At 40.6% G+C, this 22,217-nt stretch overlaps 1 protein-coding gene across 9 annotated transcripts in view; it reads left to right on the top strand.

Moving 5' to 3' along the window:
• The window catches only part of MCTP1 (multiple C2 and transmembrane domain containing 1), a 183,504-nt gene that overhangs the window by 115,728 nt on the left and 45,559 nt on the right, over positions 1 to 22,217 (top strand). For 7 of the 9 annotated variants that reach the window (XR_004354543.1, XM_032675855.1, XM_032675854.1 and 4 more), the window contains one exon: positions 12,943 to 13,062. The exons of the other annotated variants lie outside the window; for them this stretch is intronic. Coding sequence is in view for 6 of the 7 variants with exons in the window: in XM_032675855.1 (XP_032531746.1) it covers positions 12,943 to 13,062 (120 nt within the window). In the remaining variant the exon portion in view is untranslated. The remainder of the gene's footprint in view (positions 1 to 12,942; positions 13,063 to 22,217) is intronic. 9 annotated transcript variants of the gene reach the window in all.

The raw sequence follows: 22,217 nt of genomic DNA, 5'->3' as shown, positions 1-22,217 counted from the left end.
CTTGCAACCATTTTGACACTATATTCCTGTGTTTTTAAATTTGTCTGAAAAAAAGAGGTTCATTTCTGATATTGGTGTTTTACCTGTTGTTTTCTGCCTGTGCAAATATGGAAATGGCCCTAGCTTACACTAGCAGAAGTTTACATTGGATATTTGAAAAATTTCTTCAAGGAAAGGGCTGTCAAGCACTGGAACAGGCTGCCCAGGGCAATGGTGGAGTCACCATCTCTGGAGGTATTTAAAAGACATGTAGATATAGCACCTAGGTGCAGGGTTTAGTGGTGCACTTGGCCACAGTGGGTTAACGGTTAAACAGGATGATCTTAATGGTCTTTTCCAACCTAAGTGATTCAGTGATTCTATATTGGCCAACTCCTGAAAGTTGCCCCGCCTGTGTATTGTGCTAGTTTGACTCTGGGAGGACCAAGGTGCCCACCAACACCACTCCATCACTGCCTATCACAGCTGGACAGGGGAGAAAAAATGTAACAAAAGCTCAGGGTTTAAGATCACTGGGCAATAACCATCATAAGCAAAAAAGATTCAGCTTGGGGAAATTAGTTGAACTTACTGGCGATTGAATCTGAGTAGGATAATGAGAAATAAACCCAAATCTTAAAATACCTTCCCCCACCCCTCCTTTCTTCATGGGCTCAACTCCACTCCCACATTCCTCCTTCTCCCCTGTGGTGCACAAGGACCATGGGGACTGTGGTCACTTCATCACATGTTGTCTCTGCCACTGCTTCCTCCTCAGGGGGAGAACTCCTTGCACTCTTCCCCTGCTCCAGCATGGGATCCCTCCACAGTGCTCCGCAAAGTTCTCCAGTGTGAGTGTATTGGGTTCGTGTGGCCAGGTTTTGATAGGTTGACAAGGCAACTTCTGTGAGAAGCTGCTAGAAGCTTCTTCTATGTCTGGCAGAGCCAATGCCAGCCAGCTCCAGGATGGATCTGCCACTGTTCAAAGCCAAGCCACTCAAATTATAGTAACCCCTCTATAATAACATATTTAGGAAGGAGAAAAAAAAATTATTGTGCTGATGTAATTGCAACCAGGGAATAGTAAGTGCGAATATGTGAGAGGAACAGCTATGCAGACACCAAGGTCAGTGGAGAAGGAGAGGAAGGAGGTGCTCCAGGCGCCAGAGCACCTGCGGTCCGTGGTGAAGACCTTGGTGAAGCAGACTGTCTTCCTGCAGCCCATGGAGGACCATGGGTGTGCAGAGATCCACCTGCAGCCCTTGGAGGATATCCATGCTGGAGAAGGTTCCTGGTACGAACCTGCAGACCCATGGAGAGAGGAGCCCATACTAGAGCAGGTTTCCTGGTAGGACTTGTGACCCTGTGGGGAACCTGCATTGTGACAGGCTATGCCTGAAGGACTGCACCCCCTGAAAGAATGACCCATGTTGGAGCTGTTTGTGGAGAGCTGTTGCCCAGGGCATGGACTCATGTTGGAGAAATTCATGGAGGACTGTCTCCCATGGGAGGGAGCCCACACTAGAGCAGGGGGAAGACTCTTCTCCCTGAGTAGTGGCAGAAACAACCTGTAATTGTGTGGATTTGAACTGCCATAACCCCTATTCCCTGTCTCCCTAGGCCACTGGTAGGGCAGGAAGTAGAGCTCGGGAAGGTGTTTTTAAGATTTATTTTACTTCTTATTATCCTGCTCTGATTTTGTTAGTAATAAATTCAGTTAATATCCCCAGTTTGAGTCTGTTTTGCCCATATTCAGTGAGTGATCTCTCCTGGACCTTATCTCAACTCATGAACTCTTCATTATGTTTTCTCTCCTCTTTCTAGATGTGGGGGGGAGTGATAGAGTGGCTGTGGTTGGTGCTTGGCATCCAGCCAGGGTCACTACAGTGAGTCCTTCCCATATGGGCTGCAGTTCTTCACAAACTGCTCCAGCATGGGTCCGTTCCCACGCTGTCCTTCAGGAACAGACTTGCTCCTGCGTGCCTTCCCTGTGGGGTCACATGTCCTGCCAGTAAACATGCTCCAGCATGATCTCATCTGTCCATGTGGCTACAGGACCTGTAGCAGGCTTCCTACAGAGTCACAGCCTTCCTTAGGGATCCAGCTGCTCTGATGTAGGGTCCTCCATGGACTGCTGGTGGATATCTGCTTCACTGTGGACCTCCATGGTTTTCAGGGGAACTCACAGTGCCTCACAGTGGGGTGCAGAGGAATTTCTGCTCCAGTGTCTGGAGCATTTCCTCCCACTCCTTTTTCGCTGACCTGGGTGTTTGTGGAGTTGCTTCCCTCACATATTCTCGCTCTTCTCTCCAGCTGTGGTTGTACAGGCTTTTTTTTCCCCTTCTTAAATATCCCAGAGATCCTGCTACCATCACCGATGGGCTCAGCCTTGGCCAGCAGGTCCATCTTGGAGCCAGCTGGCATTGGTGCTATTGTAGGTGAGTGAAACTTTTGACAGCTTCTCACAGAAAGCCACACCTACAGCCTCCCCACTACCAAAACCTTGCCACACAAAACCAGTACCATGTGTTCATCTGGCTGCCATCTCCTCTGCAGACCCTTTTCTCCTACCAACAGCCTTGGTGCTCTGTTCTGAAGCACCGAGGGCTGCAAATGGTCCTGTGTGGGGGAGGTACACATGCAGAAAACGGTGAATAGAAAATCCCTTGTGTTTTTGTTCTCCTTTCCAGGCAAACAAAAGGAATAGGGATCCTGATTTGAAGCTAGAACTTTTTTGGGAAGGAAGGGTAGTGATGTTAGTGTTGAGTGCCTGTGGATAAGAATCAGGGGAAAGGCTAACAAGGTGGACATTCTGGTGGGAGTCTGTTACAGACCACCCAACCAGGATGAAGAGGCAGATGAAGTATTCTGTAAGTGACTGGCTGACATTTCATGATCGCCAACCCTTTTTCTTGAGGAAGACTTTAGCTTGCTGGATGTTTGCTGGAAACTCAGCACAGCAGAGAGGAGACAGTCTAGGAGGCTCCTGGAATGTGTGGAAGATAGCTTCCTGGCTACAGTTGAAATTTTATTTCTGTCCCTTTAACTCTCACAGTTGGCAGTGCTGGTTTTCCTACAACCAAACAACTTACTTTATCAAAGGTTGCACTTCCTAATATCCTAATGGTCCTTTTATTTTGATGGTTTTGTTTTTCTGTCATATTGATGAAGATGAGCCCAGTTTAAACACTTGGGAGGTTTAAGTTGTTCACGTTCAGGATTTTTAACATAAGTGACTTACTTTTCTTTTAAAAAAAAGTTACTGTTTTCTACTTTGCATTCAAAAAAGCAAGTCTGCGAGTCTTGTATTTTCCAGTATTTGGGTAATTCCTACCCTATTAAAGTTTTTATAGTGTTTTCTTAAAGTGTTAAGTGGTTTTCTTTCATCTGCAGAAGTAGATGGAAGATAAGTGAGTGAACAGATTAATTTTAAGTAAGCAGATTAAGAAAGAAGCATAACATTTGGAACAACTTCCATATAGATGTCTGGGGACCAAGTGTTTTGCTTGGACTACATAGTGGATGTACAGTGAAGCCATTCTAATTCAGCTGAAGAAGGTACCAAATATTTTTTCCCTATACGCAGTTTAATAACTTTTGATGGACAATTTACAATCTTCAGGAATATGGGAGGAACAGGAGGCTGGTTCAAAGTCCATCAGTCTCTCAAGTTATAAGAAAGGAAAGGGGAAATAACATCATTTCATTCTTGGATTATCTAAAGAAATTACATTTTTCAAAACGCCTACAAAATGAAGATAAATGTGAATATGTAGGTACCTGGTTGTATATGATCTTTTTCAGCACAACATAGTTTAAAACTGTACAGAGCTCTTTAGCTCACCATTCCATTACACATAAATAGCTGCAGTTATCTAGCAGGATCCATGTTGTGATTTTGCACTTCTCCCAAAGTCAACACTTTGGATTTTTCTTCTAAAGTGACATGTACATTTACACTTTCAACAGTCCCACCCTCACAGCAGTGAAATTGTAAGAGGAGAAATCTGCTAGATTCTGAATTTTTGTGTAAAAAGAACATAAATATAAATTTGCGACATAGATCTGTGTGTGCAAAAAAAGTTTAAATAGTTATGTGAAATGTACTTTTTAGAAATATCTTTCATAGTATGACACTTCCAGCAGAAATGGCGTGTGTGGTTCTGAAACAGCCAATGTTAAGGAATTTTGAAATTGGAAAGGATGAGATTGAATTCCAAAATGGGAAGAGGTATCTTCAGTGGGGAGAGGCCCAAAGTGAATCTATTTTAAAAAACCCAGAGTAAATTTGGACAGTTAGAATTACAAACAGGCTGGAATCTTACTCCTGATGACTACCCATCTCAGCAAAACTGAGCTAAAAATAATAGGTCAATCTAAGTGTTATGTATTAAACCAAAGCAGAATCTAGGCAAACTTGATATCCACAAGCCCATGAGTGCTGAGAGAGCTGGCAGACACCATAGCGGGACCACTCACAGTCATCTTTGAAAGGTTGTGGTGATCCGGAGAGCTGCCTGAGGATTGGAAGAGAGCAAATGTCTACCTAGTCTTTAAAAAGGGCAAGAAGAAAGACCTAGGGAAATATTGTCCAGTTAGCCTCACCTCAATCCTTGGAAAGGTGATGAAGCACCATCTTGTAGATGATGATGGAGAGCAGTGGATTTTGTCTACCTTAACTTCAGTAAGACTTTTGACACTCTCACAATTTCCTCGTAGACAAATTCAGAAAGTGCGGACTGGATGAGCGGACAGTGAAATGGATTAAGAACTTGCCATGGCCCACAGGGGTAAAATGGAATGGGACCAGGCACTGCAATCAGGGTTCTGACACAGTTGAGGTCTGGTGCAGCAATGCCAACTTTATTAGAGCAAGCAAGGACTTATATAGGGTTGGAATAGGGGCTGGACTCAGGATAGGGGAGGAGCAAAGGATTGACAACTCAGGGTCACTTGGGATAGGACAACAGGGCAAAGGTGGGTGGAATCTGGGTGTCTCCAGGGGAATGGACCAGTAGGAGCTACCTCTGCACTGCACCAAACAGTGACCAATCACAGGCAGAGGAGCAGGAAAGCAGGGGAGAACAAGGGAGTAAACAAGTTTTGGCAGGAAAACTGTGAGGGAAGAAGAAGACAATATGGAGGACACAGATTTTCAAATAACAAACTGGGGTACAGAGAACTTCACAACTGTATAACAATAAACTGGGGTGTAAGCGGGGTGAAGCAGGGGAAAACAGTCAGTCCAGTGATTGTCATATTCGGTGTGTGAATGTCCTTTTGATGCATAAGTGTCCATTCTGGCATGAAAGTGTCTTTTCAGGGATCATAGATTTTTCACCATGCTTGATATTTCTGCCAGTCACTCTCTTCTACTCCAACAAGAACTGACTGATAGGCAGATTCCAGAGAGTCCACAGGATCCACTTGCAGGCCTGTCACTAGTGGTGTCCCCCAAGGTTCAATACTGGGCCCACTGTTGTTTAACTTATTCATCAATGACTTGGATTAAGGAGTAAAGTGCTCCTCAGCAAATTTGGCACAAAGGTGGAAGGAGTGGCCAGTAACCCAGAGTGCGGTGCAGCCCCTAAGAGGGACCTCAACAAATTGGAAAAATGGGCAGAGAAGAACCTTCTGAAATTCAACAAAGGCAAATGCAGAGAATACACCAATACAGGTTGAGGACTAACCTGCAAAGTAGCTCTGCAGAAGAGGAGATGGGGCCCCTGGTGAACAACAAACTGTCCATCAGCCAGCCATGTGCCCCTGTGGCTAAGAAGGACAATGGAATCCTGGGAAGCATTAGGAAGAGCATTGCCAGCAGGTCAAGGAAGGTGATCCTGACCTTTTGCTCAGCTCTAGTGAAGCCACATCTGGAGTGCTGCGTCCAGTTCTGGACTCCTCAGTACAAGAGAGACATGGAGCTCCTGGAGTGGGTCCAGCAAAGGGCAGCAAAGATGATTAGGGGCTAGAGTGTCTCTCTTATGAGGAAAGGCTGAGACAGTTGGGCCTGTTTAGACTTGAAAAGAGATGACTGAGAGAGGACCTCATCAGTGTCAATGAGTACCCGAAGGGAGGATGTCAAGAGAATGGATCCAGGCTCTTCGCTGTACTGCCAGGCAATAGGACAAGAGGCAACAGGCAGAAAATGATGCACAGTAAGTTGCACGTGAACATGAGGAGGAACTTCTTTACTGTGTGAGTTACTGTGTACTGTAGCAGATTGCCCAAAGAGGTTGTGGAGTTTCTCCTACTGGAGATATTCAAGAACCATCTGGACACAATCCTGTGCAATGTGCTCAAGGATGAGCCTGCTTGAGCAGGGAGTTTGGACCAGATGACCCACTGTGGTCCCTTCAAACCTTACCCATTCTGTGATTCTGTGAAATCAACCTGGGGACAGGCATTAAAAGCACTTTTTTAGTTGGAGTCCAAGACTGTAGAACAGTCTTCTAGGTACTGTCAGTTACACAAAGACATGGGTCATTCAGTAGACAGTTAGCTATTGTTCAGAAAATATGGTATTAAGATGGGATGGAGATTCAGTGAACCTAGTAGCCCCATTCTCAGACATGCTTTTGATGTAATGTATCCTGGTTGGTCATTTGCCATTTGATACCAGGTGTTATTGCTCATAGGAAAATTACTATCAATTCCTCTTAGTTTGTCAGCATTTTAGCAGTCTGACAGAACAAATCCATCTTTAAGAGCCCTGTGAATGGCAAGAGGCTGCCATTGGGAATTACCTCAATGAACCATATTTGCCCTTCTAATTTTATCTTGGATATTGACTACACAGCTCAGGAAGTCTTAAGTGAAGGGGAAATAAATGACCCAAGAGATTCCACATTTTGTAAATATTTTTGAAGGATGTAATTTTTATTTCCACCCAACTTTTGCCATTGGTTACACTAGCAACTGGTTGCAGCAATACAAATTTTGTGTCCTTAATCCATGTGCTGTTTAAAGTGGCACTGCATTCATGCTCTGAGGTTTGCATTCTTGAAGTTGCTGGCATTCTGAAAGTAAAGTTTTTAGTACTTCTAGAAAATGGTTGTGAAACATCTGTTAGAAATTGTAAAGAAAAAAGTAAAAAATTAAATGAAAATTTTCAAGCTTTTAACTGGAACATTTTGTTGGTACTGACAGTCCTGTAGAGGAGCAATGTGCATTATGATGTGGTTGGAAAACGGTGTCATCACTAACATTGTTCTGGCTGTAGGTGTGTTTCACAAACAAACTGGGTGGATTGATGCACATCATGTCAGAATGGTTTCTGTAGTAACTACTGGTACATCATGTTTAGATGGAAGGAGTGAGATGAAATAGAACCTTGGGTTTGTTGTACAGATTATCAACATGGAAAACCCATGACCAAAAATGTCCTACGTGGTAAGACTTTTTTTTTTTGTATGTTCTTCTACGTACGGGACCCAAGTGCTCTAATGAGTGCTACCTTAGGTCTTTCAATACATCAAAATACATCAAAAACCCCATTAGGGCTGGCATTAAATTAATACTTCATCTGTTCGGTTAAGATCTTGTTTTACTTGTCATGGAAGTATCAGTGGAAGTATCTCCACTTTCTCTATGAAATAAATAGAAAGAATTATTATAAAAGTGTAAATTGCAGTGAACACAATTCTTCTAATTCCAGCAAAGAGGAAAATTAGGGCAAATTAGGAAATCCCATGAGTTTGTTTCTGAGTTAAAGGAAAAGTTCTTAGAGCATAAAAAATACTAATTATTCTGTTTTTTCAGATTACCAAGATCTTAGGCGTTTTAAAAAGATAACCAACATAAATCTAAGGTTGAACTGGAAATCTGTCAAAATAAAGCAAGTGGGAATTATATGATTTTTTTTCTGTATTTTTTTTTACACATTCAGTGCTTCTGCTGTTTTCAATTTGACTTTTGCCTGTGTACAGAAAAATGGAGTAATAGATCATGTGTTTGAGACTCAAATCTTCCTGACTCCACCTTCTCCTGGCAGTCAGGTAATTGAAACTAGAATTGCAAGACTTATGAGAAGAACTGTGGAGGATGCTTTAGAGTATGTTTAAAAGGCATATTTCTTTCGGATTTACCTAAATGAAGGCACTGCATTTGGAATGAATTCCCATAAGTGTTTACAATAATGCTTGTGTGTTTGAGATCTGATATAGCTGAAAGAAATGCTTCCTTTTTAATTTTTTTTATTAGACGTGTTGTACAAGACCAGAGGAGCTGTGATTGCTAGAGGTAACTGACTACTTTTGTAATGGAAGAAGCTGCTGTCTCTTCAAAATATAATACAAAATACTATTATTTGTATATAATACAAAATGTTTCCAAGTGTTAGGTGGTATAAAACACGATGCAGGATTTTACTGTCCTTAAAACCTGCAGTACTTGGTAGACAGTCTGCACCATGCAGATATGTGGGTTATCTCTCATTCTTTCTAGTCTTGTGAAAATACATACAGAGGATAAAGCCTCAGGTAATACAATTGTCCTTTTAAGCTTAAAGGGTAAATGGATGATCTTGATATTAAAGTGTAGTATTTGGAGCTGCAGACGTCATCTGTTTGTGATTGTGCCAAAATGCTGTGCAGCCAACCTTTGTGTTTCCAGGGTAATCAAGAGATTGATCACGAATATAAAGGCAAGGATATAGGCAATACGTAAATCAGGCTGTAAGGATGTTCTGTGGAAATGATCAGAGAAAGTCACGACTTGAAGAGGAGACTGCAGCATGAGTGGTGTGCCTCATGTGAGATGATGGCAGTGGGGGATGTCCATGTCTTGCCGCACTGCCCATCACATTACAGCTCATGGCTCTGGGTGCTGCCACTGCAAATCTCTGGTCCACCAAACTCAGGCATTTCTACTTTTCTCGGAAACTTCTCAAACAAGAATTCTTGCAGCCCTCCTTGTCATATCCTCTGCTCTCTCCTGTACCTGAGGATGGGGTTGGTGACTCCTGTGAGGGATAATTCTTTTTTTTTATGTGCTCTTCTCTGCTACCCATCAAAACAGAAACAAAAGAAAAAAAGGAAAATAACTGGGAAACACAGGGGTTAATACTCTGAAGTCTGTGGGTGCTAACAGGATTTTGTTAAAAGTGAAATGAGATTGGGTGGAGGTAGATAAAAAGAAATCTGAAATAATTGTTTTGTAGAATATGGCCTTTCCACATAGGCAGAAATCTTTCTCTTCACTTCAGTCTGAAGATAGTCAAAAAGAGAATCTCATCTCTTAATTAGAAAGAAAAATACTCATCAAACACATCTCATCACTGGAAAGCTAATGATTCACAGCTGCTAGTCTGAAAGGGCAGGCTTTTTTTCTGAACAGTAGGAAGCGTTAATCATTTTGGATGAGATTTTCTTTTAAAATATACTGTAGTTTTCAAAAGAATAGGATATTCAATATCCTAACTTAAATTATTTTTTGAAGTGTTGTACACCAGGGATAGTGTCATGTGTCTCCCTGAATGATCATTTAATGCAAGTGTCGCTCACTAAGAGTATCAACTGATGTGATGTTGTAAATGGCCAGTTCATGCCTGTGACTCTGAAAATCTTGATCTCATGGGGGAGAAGAAAAAGTCCTTTCTTATATTCTTCTATGTAGGAAATGGCAGCTATATTAAACTGTAACCTTTGAGACTCCCACTCCTCTCTTAAAATAGTTAGCTTGCTTCAGTAGTGATGAGGATCCTTTTTTTAGACAGAGTTAGAGCCATTATTTCCTTAGAAGATATCATGCCGGGTACAGTCCATGTTCCACTGGATGCTTTATAGGCATGGGCAACTCTCAAAACTGTCCCTTTGTGCTTGTTCCTTAGCTTTTCTGGTTTGGGGGGTTTTTTTGGTTAGTTGTTTCTTTTTGTTTGTTTTTGGAGGTTTTGTATGTTTGTTTTGGTTTTGGTTGTTTTATTTGTTTCTGGCCTATACTTGTTTAAGGGATGGATACATAGGTTTACTTCTCCATCATGCATGAAGGTTTCTACATACCACTTCCCTTCTTCTCTTTCACCCCAACTATCAGGCCTTTTATGTGTAAGAACTAAATCCCTGAGTTTTCTTGATGTTCTGCACCAGATTTTGGGTCTGCTCATGTTTACTTAAAAGTTTTGTCTGATACCGGAAATCTGCCTGTTTTCTCCATTTGCATTTCATGAGTGCATTTCTTGTCTGGAAAGGATAACGAGGCCATTTGTTTTGCAATGGCATCACTGTGCAGGTCTCACACAGAACAGATCTCATTTATGTTGCACTGTTTTTGCTAGTGCCTGGCTGAGACAGGTACCTAAAAGGAGGAACTGGTAAAAATTCAGCTGGACTAGATGGAAATTAAGGTGGCAGATCAGGGAAATCATCTTCAGGAGATGGCAGGTGTAATATTCACGCTTTTGAAAAGTATATCCATACAAGTTTTAAAGTGGTAATATCTTAATATAATTTTTTACTGGCCCTCAGAGTATAGTACTGTAAGGAATTAATACCATTAAAGATCATTTGGCACTTAGAAGCTTCCAGTGAGAAGTGCTTGGATGAGAATTCATTGATATTCTGGAGTACAGGGTACATGATGACCGTGTTCCTCATTCTCCTGTCAGGTCCATATTTCCTGAGACTGTGTAAGTTGTTAGCTTCTTTTCTCTCTGGAGATGGGGATTGAATAGTACTTCATTTTCTTTCCATCTTTTTAACCAAAGTTCAACTTGGACCCTAAGAAAGACTATGCATTGCCATTTATCAACAGATAATCTCTAGTATTTGCTTTTCTAATACTTGGTACTGTTTGCTGGCTTCCAGAGCACGCTTTGGTGTGCATACATTAACTCAGGGCATTTCTGGGGTTGAAGCATGCAATGATATTTTGCTTTTCTTTTGAGACATGAAATCTGTTATAAGTTGGCTACATCAAATTTACCACTTTTCTGTAGATAGCAACCTCATAGAAGAGCTCTTGAATTCCATGGGCTCATTTGCTTTTTCATTACCAGTTCTAGCAGATTTCCTTTTAAACTAAACAACCTAAAAAAGGCATTTTTCTTTCAAATGAAATACTGTTAGAAGTGCCAATATACTCTTGTGAGTCATACACACTGTATGTTCAGTTCTTTTCAGTATTCATCGTGTTTGTCTTGCAGTTTCATAGGACTTCCATATACATAGCACTCAGTGGTAGAAAGTACAGGGGTGAGATAACTTAGCTGATCTTGAGAGAGAAGATTACCTAAGATATAGATTTTTTTTTTCTTCTATGCAGCAGCTTAAATTTGATAAGAGCATTTTGTTTGTTTTAACTCCAAACAAAAAGCCAGCAGAAGACGAGTGAAATCCCTATTTTATTCTTACTCAGCTTTGTATACATCCTGTGACTGATTTGGGAAAATGACCCACATTTTAGTTAATCTGAAAAAAAAGGTAGTTTGCAAGTTTTGTGACACTACACCCTCCTTCATTTTAGCAGGTATTAAAAATACAAATATTCAAAAGCTTAACTATTTGGATGGAGAAGGCTTATTAAGATTTAAGGATGTTTATCCAGCTGTGGTACATAGTGTGATTTGCTCTGACTTTTTTTTTTTTTTTGTATGGGAAGAAAATAAACCTCAGTAATGACTACAGCTGGGTTTTAAGCTGTAAGAGGGGATTTATTCATAGGACAATTGGAGATAAAAAATTGTTTTTGTTTGACCCTATCCAAGTGAAATTATTTTTAGTTCTTTCCTGCAAACCATGAATTTTGTAGCAGCATCAGTAGAGGACAGTATCTAGACAGTAGTGTATGGAGCTGGTAGTGCAGATGGGTTTCTCCTGGTGTGCAATCCCTGTTTGGGCCCAATACTAAAGAGCAGCCCAAGTTATTTAGGTGCACATCTCTGGGAGATATAACCCAACCAGATTTCTGGCAGCCCCCAGTCATGCAGCACTTGAACTTTTTGGGAAAACACTGCAACAAATTAAAGCTTTCAGAGAGGTGGACTTATGTGACTTCTCATCATTTTTTTAAATCACATTTTTGATGACTCTGTGGTCATTTCAGTTTTGCTATGCTTTCATTAAAATGGTTGTACGCTTTCAGCTTTTTCTGTGATTTTTTTACTAGTTTTCCACGCAAAAGATTTTTTCAGATTGATACTTCTGCTTGTTTGTGTGACATTACTATGCCATGACCATATTCTTTCTTCTAAACAGCAAATTAATCTTTATTCACTCCTGTGCCAACTTTGCACTGCTACAGGATTGTTTCAAAGCTAAAACCAGATTCACTGACATGTTGAGGTCTTCTTTAAAAAAATCACATTCCTGTGACCTACAAGAAAGATGGAGAGGGATATTTTACAAGGGTATGTAGTGATAGAACAAGGAGTAATGGCTTTAAACTGAAAGAGGATAGGTTTAAATTAGTTATTAGGCAGAAATTCTTTACTGTAAGGGTGGTGAGACACTGGAACAGGTTGCACAGAGGAGTTGTGGTTGTCCCGTCCTTGGAAGTGTTCAAGGCCAGGTTGAATGAGGCCTTGACCAGCCTGGTGTGGTGGAGCGTTTCCCTGCCTACAGGGAGTTTGGATCTGAGTGATCTTTAAGGTCCCTTTCAACCCAAGTTATTCTGTGGTCCTGTGATTCGTGAAAATAACCAACCTTTCTGAGGATGTAATCTTATTTTTATGCTGTTTTGCATTTTTTTGTCCACAGAAGCATTATTGTATGAGAGAACAATTAATATTCTTCTTCAACCGTACTACATAATTTTTTCTTTTCCAAGAATTAAGGTAGGAAGCAATGGGAAGTGTAGCAGTTGTTTCATGCAGGTAAGTGTCAAGTCAGCAAAGTGGTTAAACAACTTTCCTGTTTGAGGAAAGGTGGGATTTTTTTAGAATTGTTTTAATTTATTTGTTTTAACTGTGCACCAGAGTTTAATGTAATGCTGATCTGAATCACTTTTTTTTCCTGCTCTGTCTTCTAGCTTTTTCTTTTTGTGGTCTGGAACTTTGAACTCTACATGATACCACTGGCTTTGTTGTTGCTGCTGGCATGGAACTACTTCTTGATCGTATCAGGGAAAGATAACAGGCAACATAATACAGTAAGTCTTCTCTACTTCAAGGGCGTACATGTCCTTTTCTTTTTTTAGCTGGGTAAAATTTTTAAACAGAATTTAAATATTACATCTTTTTGAGGATTGTTTGAAACAAGACAGTTTCAGACTGGAATGTATGCAGCTTTTCTAGCAAACTTTTTTGCCTTAAGAATTGTTGAACTATGAAGGAGGTAGCCCAGGAAAGTGCAGTAGCTGTTGGAAGTTTTCAGGACCTGGCTGGGTAGAGCTCTGAGGAACCTGATCTGACCTCATGGCTGAGCCTGCTTTAAGCAGGGGTTTGGAGATCTCTTCCAGTCTGAGTGATACCCTAATGTCTAGCAACTGCAATTATTAATGACCAGAGGAACCCACACAGCCCTGATTCCAGCACTGTTGTTACCTGTCTACATCACTGAGACTGTTGTGCTTTCAAGGGTCATCTAAAATTAAGGGTGGGATTGATAGAGGTATTTCCTAATCCCAGATGTTGTTACCTGTATGGAAAAAAGCCTAAGATCAAGATTTAAAAGATGCAATACTTAAAATACAGCTGCTAGTCTCCCGTTGCCTGAAATACTTAAGGCTTTTCAACCTGAAGATTTCTTAGTAACCAAAATGAGAAAGGAGAGATTTCACTTGTGAGCTGTAATACACCTGATTTCTCTCTGAAATACCACCTGCCTGTGAAGATTAATTGGGTTATGTAACTTTTCTAATGAAGCTAGTGATGGACTCTCTGTTGAGAACACTAAATGATGCTCAAAAAATGTTCCTCCTGCTGAGAGTGCTTCTGACCAAGCTATATATTAAGCAACTATGTAGATCCCAAATCTCTGATATCTGTGCCATTAATGACTGCTTTTTCTTTATGTTTATCACAAGTAAGTTGGGACCTTGGTTTTAATGATTTGAGTTTGGTTATCCTCATGTTGAGCATCTGGCTTTTATGAAGTTTTCCGCAGACTTATTAGATGCCTTTCTAATTAACTCATGATCTTCAGTAATATCTTGAGTCCTTAGCTCAGGTCATTAGCACAGTGTCATTAGAATAGTGGTAATTTAAATATTTCTGTTTTCCTATGCAGAGCGTAAATATTAAGTAAATTAATTAAGTTTTCTAGTGGTTAGAGAATGCTTCAGCATTCACATGATCTGGCTTCTGTTCCCAAGTTTCAAGATTCCTTGTGGGCCTCAGTAAAATCATTGACTCTTTTCTGAGGAGTATCATCTGTCTCTAAAAGTTACTCTGAAATCCTAAAGTTAATTATAAAGAGAAATGTATTTGTGAACTTCACTTAATTAACATTAGACAAACATAGTTAAAAATTGAGTATATTTGTCTAAGTTTTATTTGGCTCCCCGCCAAGTCCCCAGACCCAGCGCAAAAACATCCGGCAAAGAGCAAAGAAAAAAAACTATGAAAAATCCAGACTAGCCAAACTATATTAAAATAAATGTATTTACGTATATTACAGTTATATACAGTTGAAATACTATATACAATCCCAAAAGAGAAAGAGAAAGGAAGGGGAAGGGTAAAAAACCAAAACAGATACACACAATCAAAAAAACAAAAAAAACCTCAGGATCTAGCAACTAAAGAATTAGCAAAAAAATATCTTACTACTTTCCTTGGGATAGCACAGTCGCCCAAACGCCACCGCCACGCTACCAGACTCCGGATCAGCAGGAACAACCGACCCCATAGGCCCAACCAGGCCTCAGTTCCCCCACAGAAACGACGCCGGCTGTGGGGAATCTGCTGTCTCCAAACCTTGCCGGAAGGGGAGAGAGGAAGAGGCTTCTCTCTCTGTCTATTTATATGTTTGGATTACATAAAGGAATAGGATAGAATACTTCCTTCCTTCCTTCCTGGCGACCGGGAAGGAAGGGCTAAACTCAAAACCATTACAATAGTTTGTACTTTTTTAATGTCTATGGAACATACTTAAATTTGGGACCATCAAAAGTAGCTTGGAAAAGTTGGTTTCCATTACAATATCCCATGAGAAAGCAATTGTCAGTTGTCTCTTCAGTTTGGGCTCTAGGAAACACATTCTTCTGCAGGTCAATGATTAGTTATCAGAGTTTCTGTCTGGATATGGCAGAAAGACCAGCTTTAACTCATCCTTGTTTGACCATCTCTATAGACGAGGTATCATTTGCTATCTCCTCTTGGGCATCAGTTTTTTTGAAGCAGTTTGAAATTTATTTCCTTGGGAATAATTTACCTACCAAACAAGGATGTGGGTTACTCTGTCATAGAATGAACCTATGCTTCCTGTTTGAGTGCAAGTATGATTATTTTGTCATTTACTCTGACTCCTAATAAGTTATATGTGTGAGTCCTTTCTTGAATTCAGGGTGTACTGAGATTGGGGCAAGGGGGAGTCCCAAGTGTATTTACTGGTAGGAGATAAGTGTATTGGAATGCCCAACAGAGAGGTGAAACAGCATATTAGGCATTGCTACCTTTATAGCTTCAGGTGGACTCTTTGTAGGATTGATGATCATTGTGGTTTTATCCAACACTGACACCAACTTCGAAAAGAACTATTGGATTCCCTGTCTTTCGTACATTTAGATCAAGATGAGTTGTGTTTCTGAAGGATATGCTTTCATGAAATAGAAACCCTGGCATTAAACTTTGGTGCAAGCAACTGTAGATAGATATAGATTTAATGGATGGTTCTCTAAATGAATCTGTGAGAATTCAGAACTGAACTAAAACAATGAACTTCATGTGGTAGATATAAAAAATCAGATTTAAATATTTCCTGCCATTATTAAGTGAGGGAAAACTATCACTAGAATGGAATTCCTAATGCCTTCCTCTGAATTTTGCATTTTTACCTGAAGTATACCCAGCTTCTTTCCCCAAGGATCCTTGTTCTTCCTTATAATCATACCAGTGGGGGTCAAAAACTAAGTGATCCCACATATGGGGTAGAAAACTGAAATGCTTTATTGAACACATGCTTTGCAATATAAGGGTCTTGGGGGTGGGACATGTTAATGAGGAGGACGAGCCATGTTAATTAGGGAATTACACAAGTTTTTACTACCATTGCCGAATGGGTTAATATTTCCCTCAACCAGGATTACATAGGGAGAAAGGGATTAAAGGGCCTAGACATGGTCTGATACAATCATTTCCTGCATTTCTACTGCAGGAGCCAGGCTAAATCCATAAAGTTGACTCTTTAACAAGTCTTGTGAAAAGGATTCTTGTCAGCCACTGTTGCCCAAGGTTTATGGCTCTTTTCTACAGATATTATATTTTGGGATCCTACACATACTCCTTAATATCTGACCTCACAAAATAATTTATTTTTAGCACAACTGCTGTTCCACTATTAAACCATAATCACCTAAACATACAAAACTAGAAGTGAGTCAATCCTACTTGTTTGGTTTTATTTTCTTCCCCTGCCTTTTTTCCATCAGCATTTTCACATCCTCTGTGGGAGAATTATCAACCATTGTCATGTTTCTGTCCCCACTGCCTGCTGCTTCTTGTCATCTGCTCTGGATCTGTGTGGTGGGGAGCAGCATGGAAGTACAACCCCTACACATTGCCAGCTCTTTGCCCTATAGAAGGTGCAGGGTACAGAGCATGACATGGTGACAGACTGCAAACTAACAGAAAATGTGCCGGGGTTTAAAGCTTATTTTTGGTATTTTTAAGAATCTACCTAATATTTTGATGATTCCAAATATCTTGTACAAAAAAACTCCCTCACCTTTGTAGCTTGGAGAAAACACCAGTGCTGCTGTCTGGTATCTGGAGTCTTTTCCTACTTCTAAGCAAAATTCATAGTCAGAACTGCATTAAGTTAATGGGGGGAAAAATTCTTTTTTAATTTACTCCTGCATTGCTACTTCAGGCTGCGTCTTGTGTGTTCTGACTGCCTGCTGGAGCTGTCTAACTTAAAGAATAGTCAAATAATCCCTCAGAATGTTCCCTCTCTCCAGCTCTTCATGGCTATGGATCGTTTTTACCCTGTGTATGTAGACCTGGATGCTACAATTTGGACAAACCACGACAGTCTCTCAGGTGTTGGGCTATAATGCTTAACAGCTGTAACAGGTACACTGGATCTCCTCTGATAACAGATTCTTGTTCTTCCATGCAAATTCTTGCTCTTCATGACCAGATAGGGAGCAGACAGGGACCCCAGATCATCATCTCCTACATACTGTCATTGAGGAGGAAGGGCTAGAAGAGGACTGGACAAATCTGGGAGGACAACAACCACTTGCAAAGCTTTTACTGACAGCAGGGACTTGGTTTTTACAACTGTGGTATCCTCCTTGAGGATTGAGAACTGCTAGGAAGAGATCCACCTCACCACTTGGGGCAAAATCTTCTTTCTCAGATGGTTGTCCAACCTAATGAGTAGAGCATTAAACTAAAAATAAAGAGAGAGAGTGATGATGACCTACAGTCAAATGAGAAATCACAGAATAGATTGATTTGGAAGGGACCTTCAGAGGGACACCTTCTGCCAGACTAGGTTGTTCAAAGTCTTGTCCAACCTGGCCTTGAACTCTACCAGAGATGAGGCACTCACAGCTTCTCTGGTCAACCTGTGCCAGTGCCTTACCACCCTCACAGTGAAGAATTTCTTCCCAATATGTAATCTGCCTTCTGTCAGTTTGAAACTATTATCCCCTGTACTAACAAGAAAGTGGTAGTCTGAGTTGGCAAGCAAAGGGTGCAGGATGAATGGACAGGAGAGCCCTCAAAACCAACCCAACGAGACAGAAGGTCTCCACTGCAGGTGTGGACACACAAATGCCTCCGGAAGAGGCTCTCACGCCCTCCCTGAGAACCCAGCATGCCAGAGGTCTCTTGAAGTGCGTGTACATTGGTGTACACAGCATAGGAACTAGTAGGAGTTAGGGGTCCATGTGCAGCTACATTCATGCATGATCGCAGGGATGTGGTGAAATTGTTTTCATGTCTATCGTACAGTGGATGTATACTGGCTTTTTGGTCAAGACAGGCTGGGAAAGTGGGGAGAGGGAGTTGCTCTTCAACTTAGCGAAGGGAAGATTATGAAGGGATTGGAGCATCTGGCATACAAGGAGAGGTTGAGCAAGCTGGTACTGTTCTGCATAGAGGAGAAGGCTCAGGGGGTTCTTGATAATGTATATGAATAGCTGAAGGGAGTGGAAGAAGAGAGAGACAGGCTTTTCTCAGAGGTGCTCAATGACAGGACAGTATCTACAACCACAAACCAAAACACATGGAATTCCATCTGAGCACAAGAAAGCACTTTTGCCATGAGTGTGGTCGCAGCCAGTACCAGGTTGCCTTGAGGGGTTGTGGAGCCTCCATTCATGAAGCCTTTCAGGACATGGACTTGAGCAGCCTGCTCAGAAGTGACGTTTCTTGAGTAGGGAGGTTGGGCTTGATGATGGTCTGCTTGAGTGGGGAGGACAGGATGTCCATGCCAACCTCTGCCACTTGGACATTCTCTGACTGAAGATACTAATCTTTCTCTCCTTTTTGGTTTATTATTTTCCAAGCAGTTAAAAATTTAATAGAAGAACAATGCACATCCCTGGAGCTACCTGTGAATGTTCTTCTGCCATGTATACTCCTGTGGAGAAGTTTAATCACTTCACATCCTGCATTGACAGTTAATACTTAGAGCCTTTAAAGAAATATTAAATAGGTAATTTCCTCTTAAGTTTTGAGATGCACATGTCATTGCATAGAAAATGACACTGAACAGCTGGGAGTTAATGTGCCATACACAAATTTTTATGAATTTGTATAATTGATTATACATATATTATTTATCTTGTAAGAATTATTTTTTATGAAGCTCTCCGAAAGCTCTATATGCCTTTGCTAACCTGTTGTCTATCTCTCCGTCAATCTTACCGTCCGAGGAGATGAGGCTACCTAGGTAATTAAACTGCTGGACTGATTTGAGCTCTGATTCACCAATGGTGATATGGGGATGATGGAAGACTTCCTGAGGTGCAGGTTGATAGAGAACTTCTGTTTTCTTTAAACTGACTTACAGCCCAAAGAGCTCAGCAGTGTCTGCAAAGTAGGATGTTAAACTCTGCAGAGCTGCTTCTGTGTGGGCAACGAGGGCGGCGTCATCAGCATAAAGCAGCTCCCGGACAAGATGTTTTAAGGTCTTAGTGTGGGCCTTCAGTCACCTTAGGTTGAAAAGGCTTCCATTGGTAGGGTATTGAATGTAAACACTTGAAGAAAAGTACCAAGATCAGTGTTTACAGAGCCATAGTGCTGTCTACTCTCTTATATGGATCTGAATCATGGGTCATCTACCGCCACCACCTGCGACTCCTAGAACATTTCCATCAACGCTGTCTCTGTACAATCCTAAACATCCACTGGTCAGCTTATGTGACCAATACATCTGTTCTAGAACAAACAGCAGTTACGAGTATTGAGGCCATGTTGCTGAGAACACAGCTGTGTTGGGCAGGGCACGTCTCCAGGATGAAGGACCACCTAAGATCTTCCTCTATGGTGAACTTGCCACTGGCTACCGCAAGAGAGGAGCCCCAAAGAGAAGATACAAGGACTTCCTGAAACAACATCTCAGCCTTGGCTACATTGATCAACATAACTGGTCTACTCTGGCCTCCAACCGGGAAGTCTGGAGTCACACTATCTATAACACTGCTGCTTCCTTTGAGAATGCACGCAGGATCACTCTTGAGGAGAAAAGACAATGCAGAAAGAATCATGCCTTGCAGAATTTACCACCTAAGGAGTCTTTCTGCTGTGCCTTTTGCAACCGGACATATCTATCTCATATTGGCCTTTTTAGGCACCAGCGTGCTTGTGACAAACGTGGGTAGAGACCTTTCCCTAATCTTCATTCGCGAAGCCCAGCCATGATGTAAGAGTTATATAAAATGACAGAAGACGTCTTTTAACTTCATTGTAGATTTTTTGCTACACAGGCTTTGATGACTTATATGTATATTTTTCTATTAAAAGTTAGAACTGGACGTGTTCAGGATAAAATTTTGAGAATAGAAGAAAAATAACTTTGCTAAAGACAGCCTTCCATTTTGAGATTTTAAGCAGTTTTCTCTGGATACTTTCTGTCCTCCAATATGATATGTATATTCAGATCTTTATGTGTCTTCTGGATATTGCTGAATGAAGAAAAACAAAAGACAGAATGGGAAAAATTATGCTTATCCATCTCACTGGATTCTTCCTTCACTCCAAAAAAGGTGGTAAGCACAATGAGCTTGAGCTGGTTGTACAACCCCAGCTCACTTGCACCTAGAAGACCTTTTCTGATTAGAATCCTACCACTTTGTCCTGGGGGCCAGGCAGCAGTACCTGTCAGAGCTTTTGGTGGATTTATTGCTGCTCTTGTTTGGGGCAGAAGAGTGCTACTTTGCTGTACATTCAATATAGAAACCAACCCCACCAGGAAAGTGCCTGCCTTTAACAAACTGTTTTCATAGAAATTGAATTTATTTACCAAGTAAATAAACAAATCAGTAGCTTTATTTTTTGTTTCTTCAAATTATGGTCTTAAAGACTGGGTCCTTATGGTTCTTACATTCAAAGGGTTTAATCTGCAGATAAATACAGGACAAACACCAAGTACTTTAGAACCCTTGCCTGTGTGGTACTCTGGGGTTTTGAGCTTCCAGTCCAGAAGTTCTCTTCTGCCAGGGAGTCTGCAGTGATTTCTAAGTGAGGACTAAATTCTTGCTATGAATTTATGGCAAAAATAAAAATCATTGTGCCTGTATTCTAGCTAGATGGTGTCCAGAATATGTCATTTGCATAAGATAATACAAAAGGTTACTGTCAGGTTGGAAACTACATCCTGACTTCTTCCTGACTGTGCTTTCATGAGAAGTTTTGCTTCCAGTATGATAGCAATAGCAGCAGCCACAAAACCCCCAAAACATAAGAGCTGGTGGGAGAGCCACAAAATATGTGTGTGAAAGTAAAGGAAAAGTACAGAAAAAGTAAGGAAAGTACAATTGTTTCTATAAAATTATTTTCAACGTTATGCAGAACTGATTTTACCTTGCATTTTCTAGCCCCTAGCTAATCACAAACTTTGTCTCCATTTGTTATCATAATAAAGTAAGTTAGAAAGCCTTTTGCAAACAGGTTATCATCTGTCTGTGTGCTGTTGAAGAACAAAGACCACTGGCAACATGTGTCTGAATATTAAGTAGTCTGCTGAGAATCATTGTTGTCTTCATGCAGCTGTTAGTTCTTTCTATATGATTCATACAGTTGGAAAATAAAAATATAGTAAAGTACCCCACTAAGGGACAGGGTTGGGTTTTTTTAAATATATCAGAAAAGAAACATGAAAATGTCAGCTTAATCAAGCATTTAAATTTTATTAATCAAGTCTAATTTTTATGAGTGCAAATAATCACTGAAGCTGGACAAATTTGCTCTAGATTGCATCAGAATTATAATTTTAATATTTGATGGCCTGCTGAATTTAAATGGAGAATTATCTTTATGAAACATGCTCTTCATAATTTGCCATTAAATGAGAATTGAACAAAACAACATAAATCTTACATAAAGGTTATTTAACTAAATGTTGGTACTATAAATATTTTAAATGCATTATGCACTGATTTAACAGTCATACAGTACACTAGGTAAAGATATGTGTTGGGCAGTAAGCATTTCTCTCCTGCAGCGTAATAGAATGTGTTGCTGCAAATGGCTGTCTGGGCTGAGTTAAAAGTTAAAAGAGTCTGTCCATGCCGCAATCATAATCCCTTTGTCAGAGGTTTACATAGAGTATCAGAGTATGTAGTAACCCCTTGGTAAAACTTTTCGTGACTGTTCTCATCCCAGTAACAGTTACAGAACCAAAATGTGCTACAGAATTGGAACATATCAGCTTGTTTCAATCTCCTGAAGACAAAATGCCAAAACCAAAACCCCACCTGAAATACATCCAGCATTTAAAAAAAAAAAAAAGGATTTTTTTCTTCATGAACCACTTGGTTTTTTAATTTAAATTTTGCCTCTTTTTTTTTTCACTTAGTCTTTCAATATTACTGGCATCTAAAATAAAACTGAAGTTCGCTGCACAGAGCAGGCATCTTTTTTGTATGACACTGTTTTAAGGATTTTTTTTTTTGCCTTCTTTGCATCAAGA

Source organism: Chiroxiphia lanceolata, chromosome Z (genome assembly GCF_009829145.1).
Source record: "Chiroxiphia lanceolata isolate bChiLan1 chromosome Z, bChiLan1.pri, whole genome shotgun sequence".
Lineage (NCBI taxonomy): Eukaryota > Metazoa > Chordata > Aves > Passeriformes > Pipridae > Chiroxiphia > Chiroxiphia lanceolata.
This window is presented reverse-complemented; position numbering and strand designations above follow the sequence as displayed.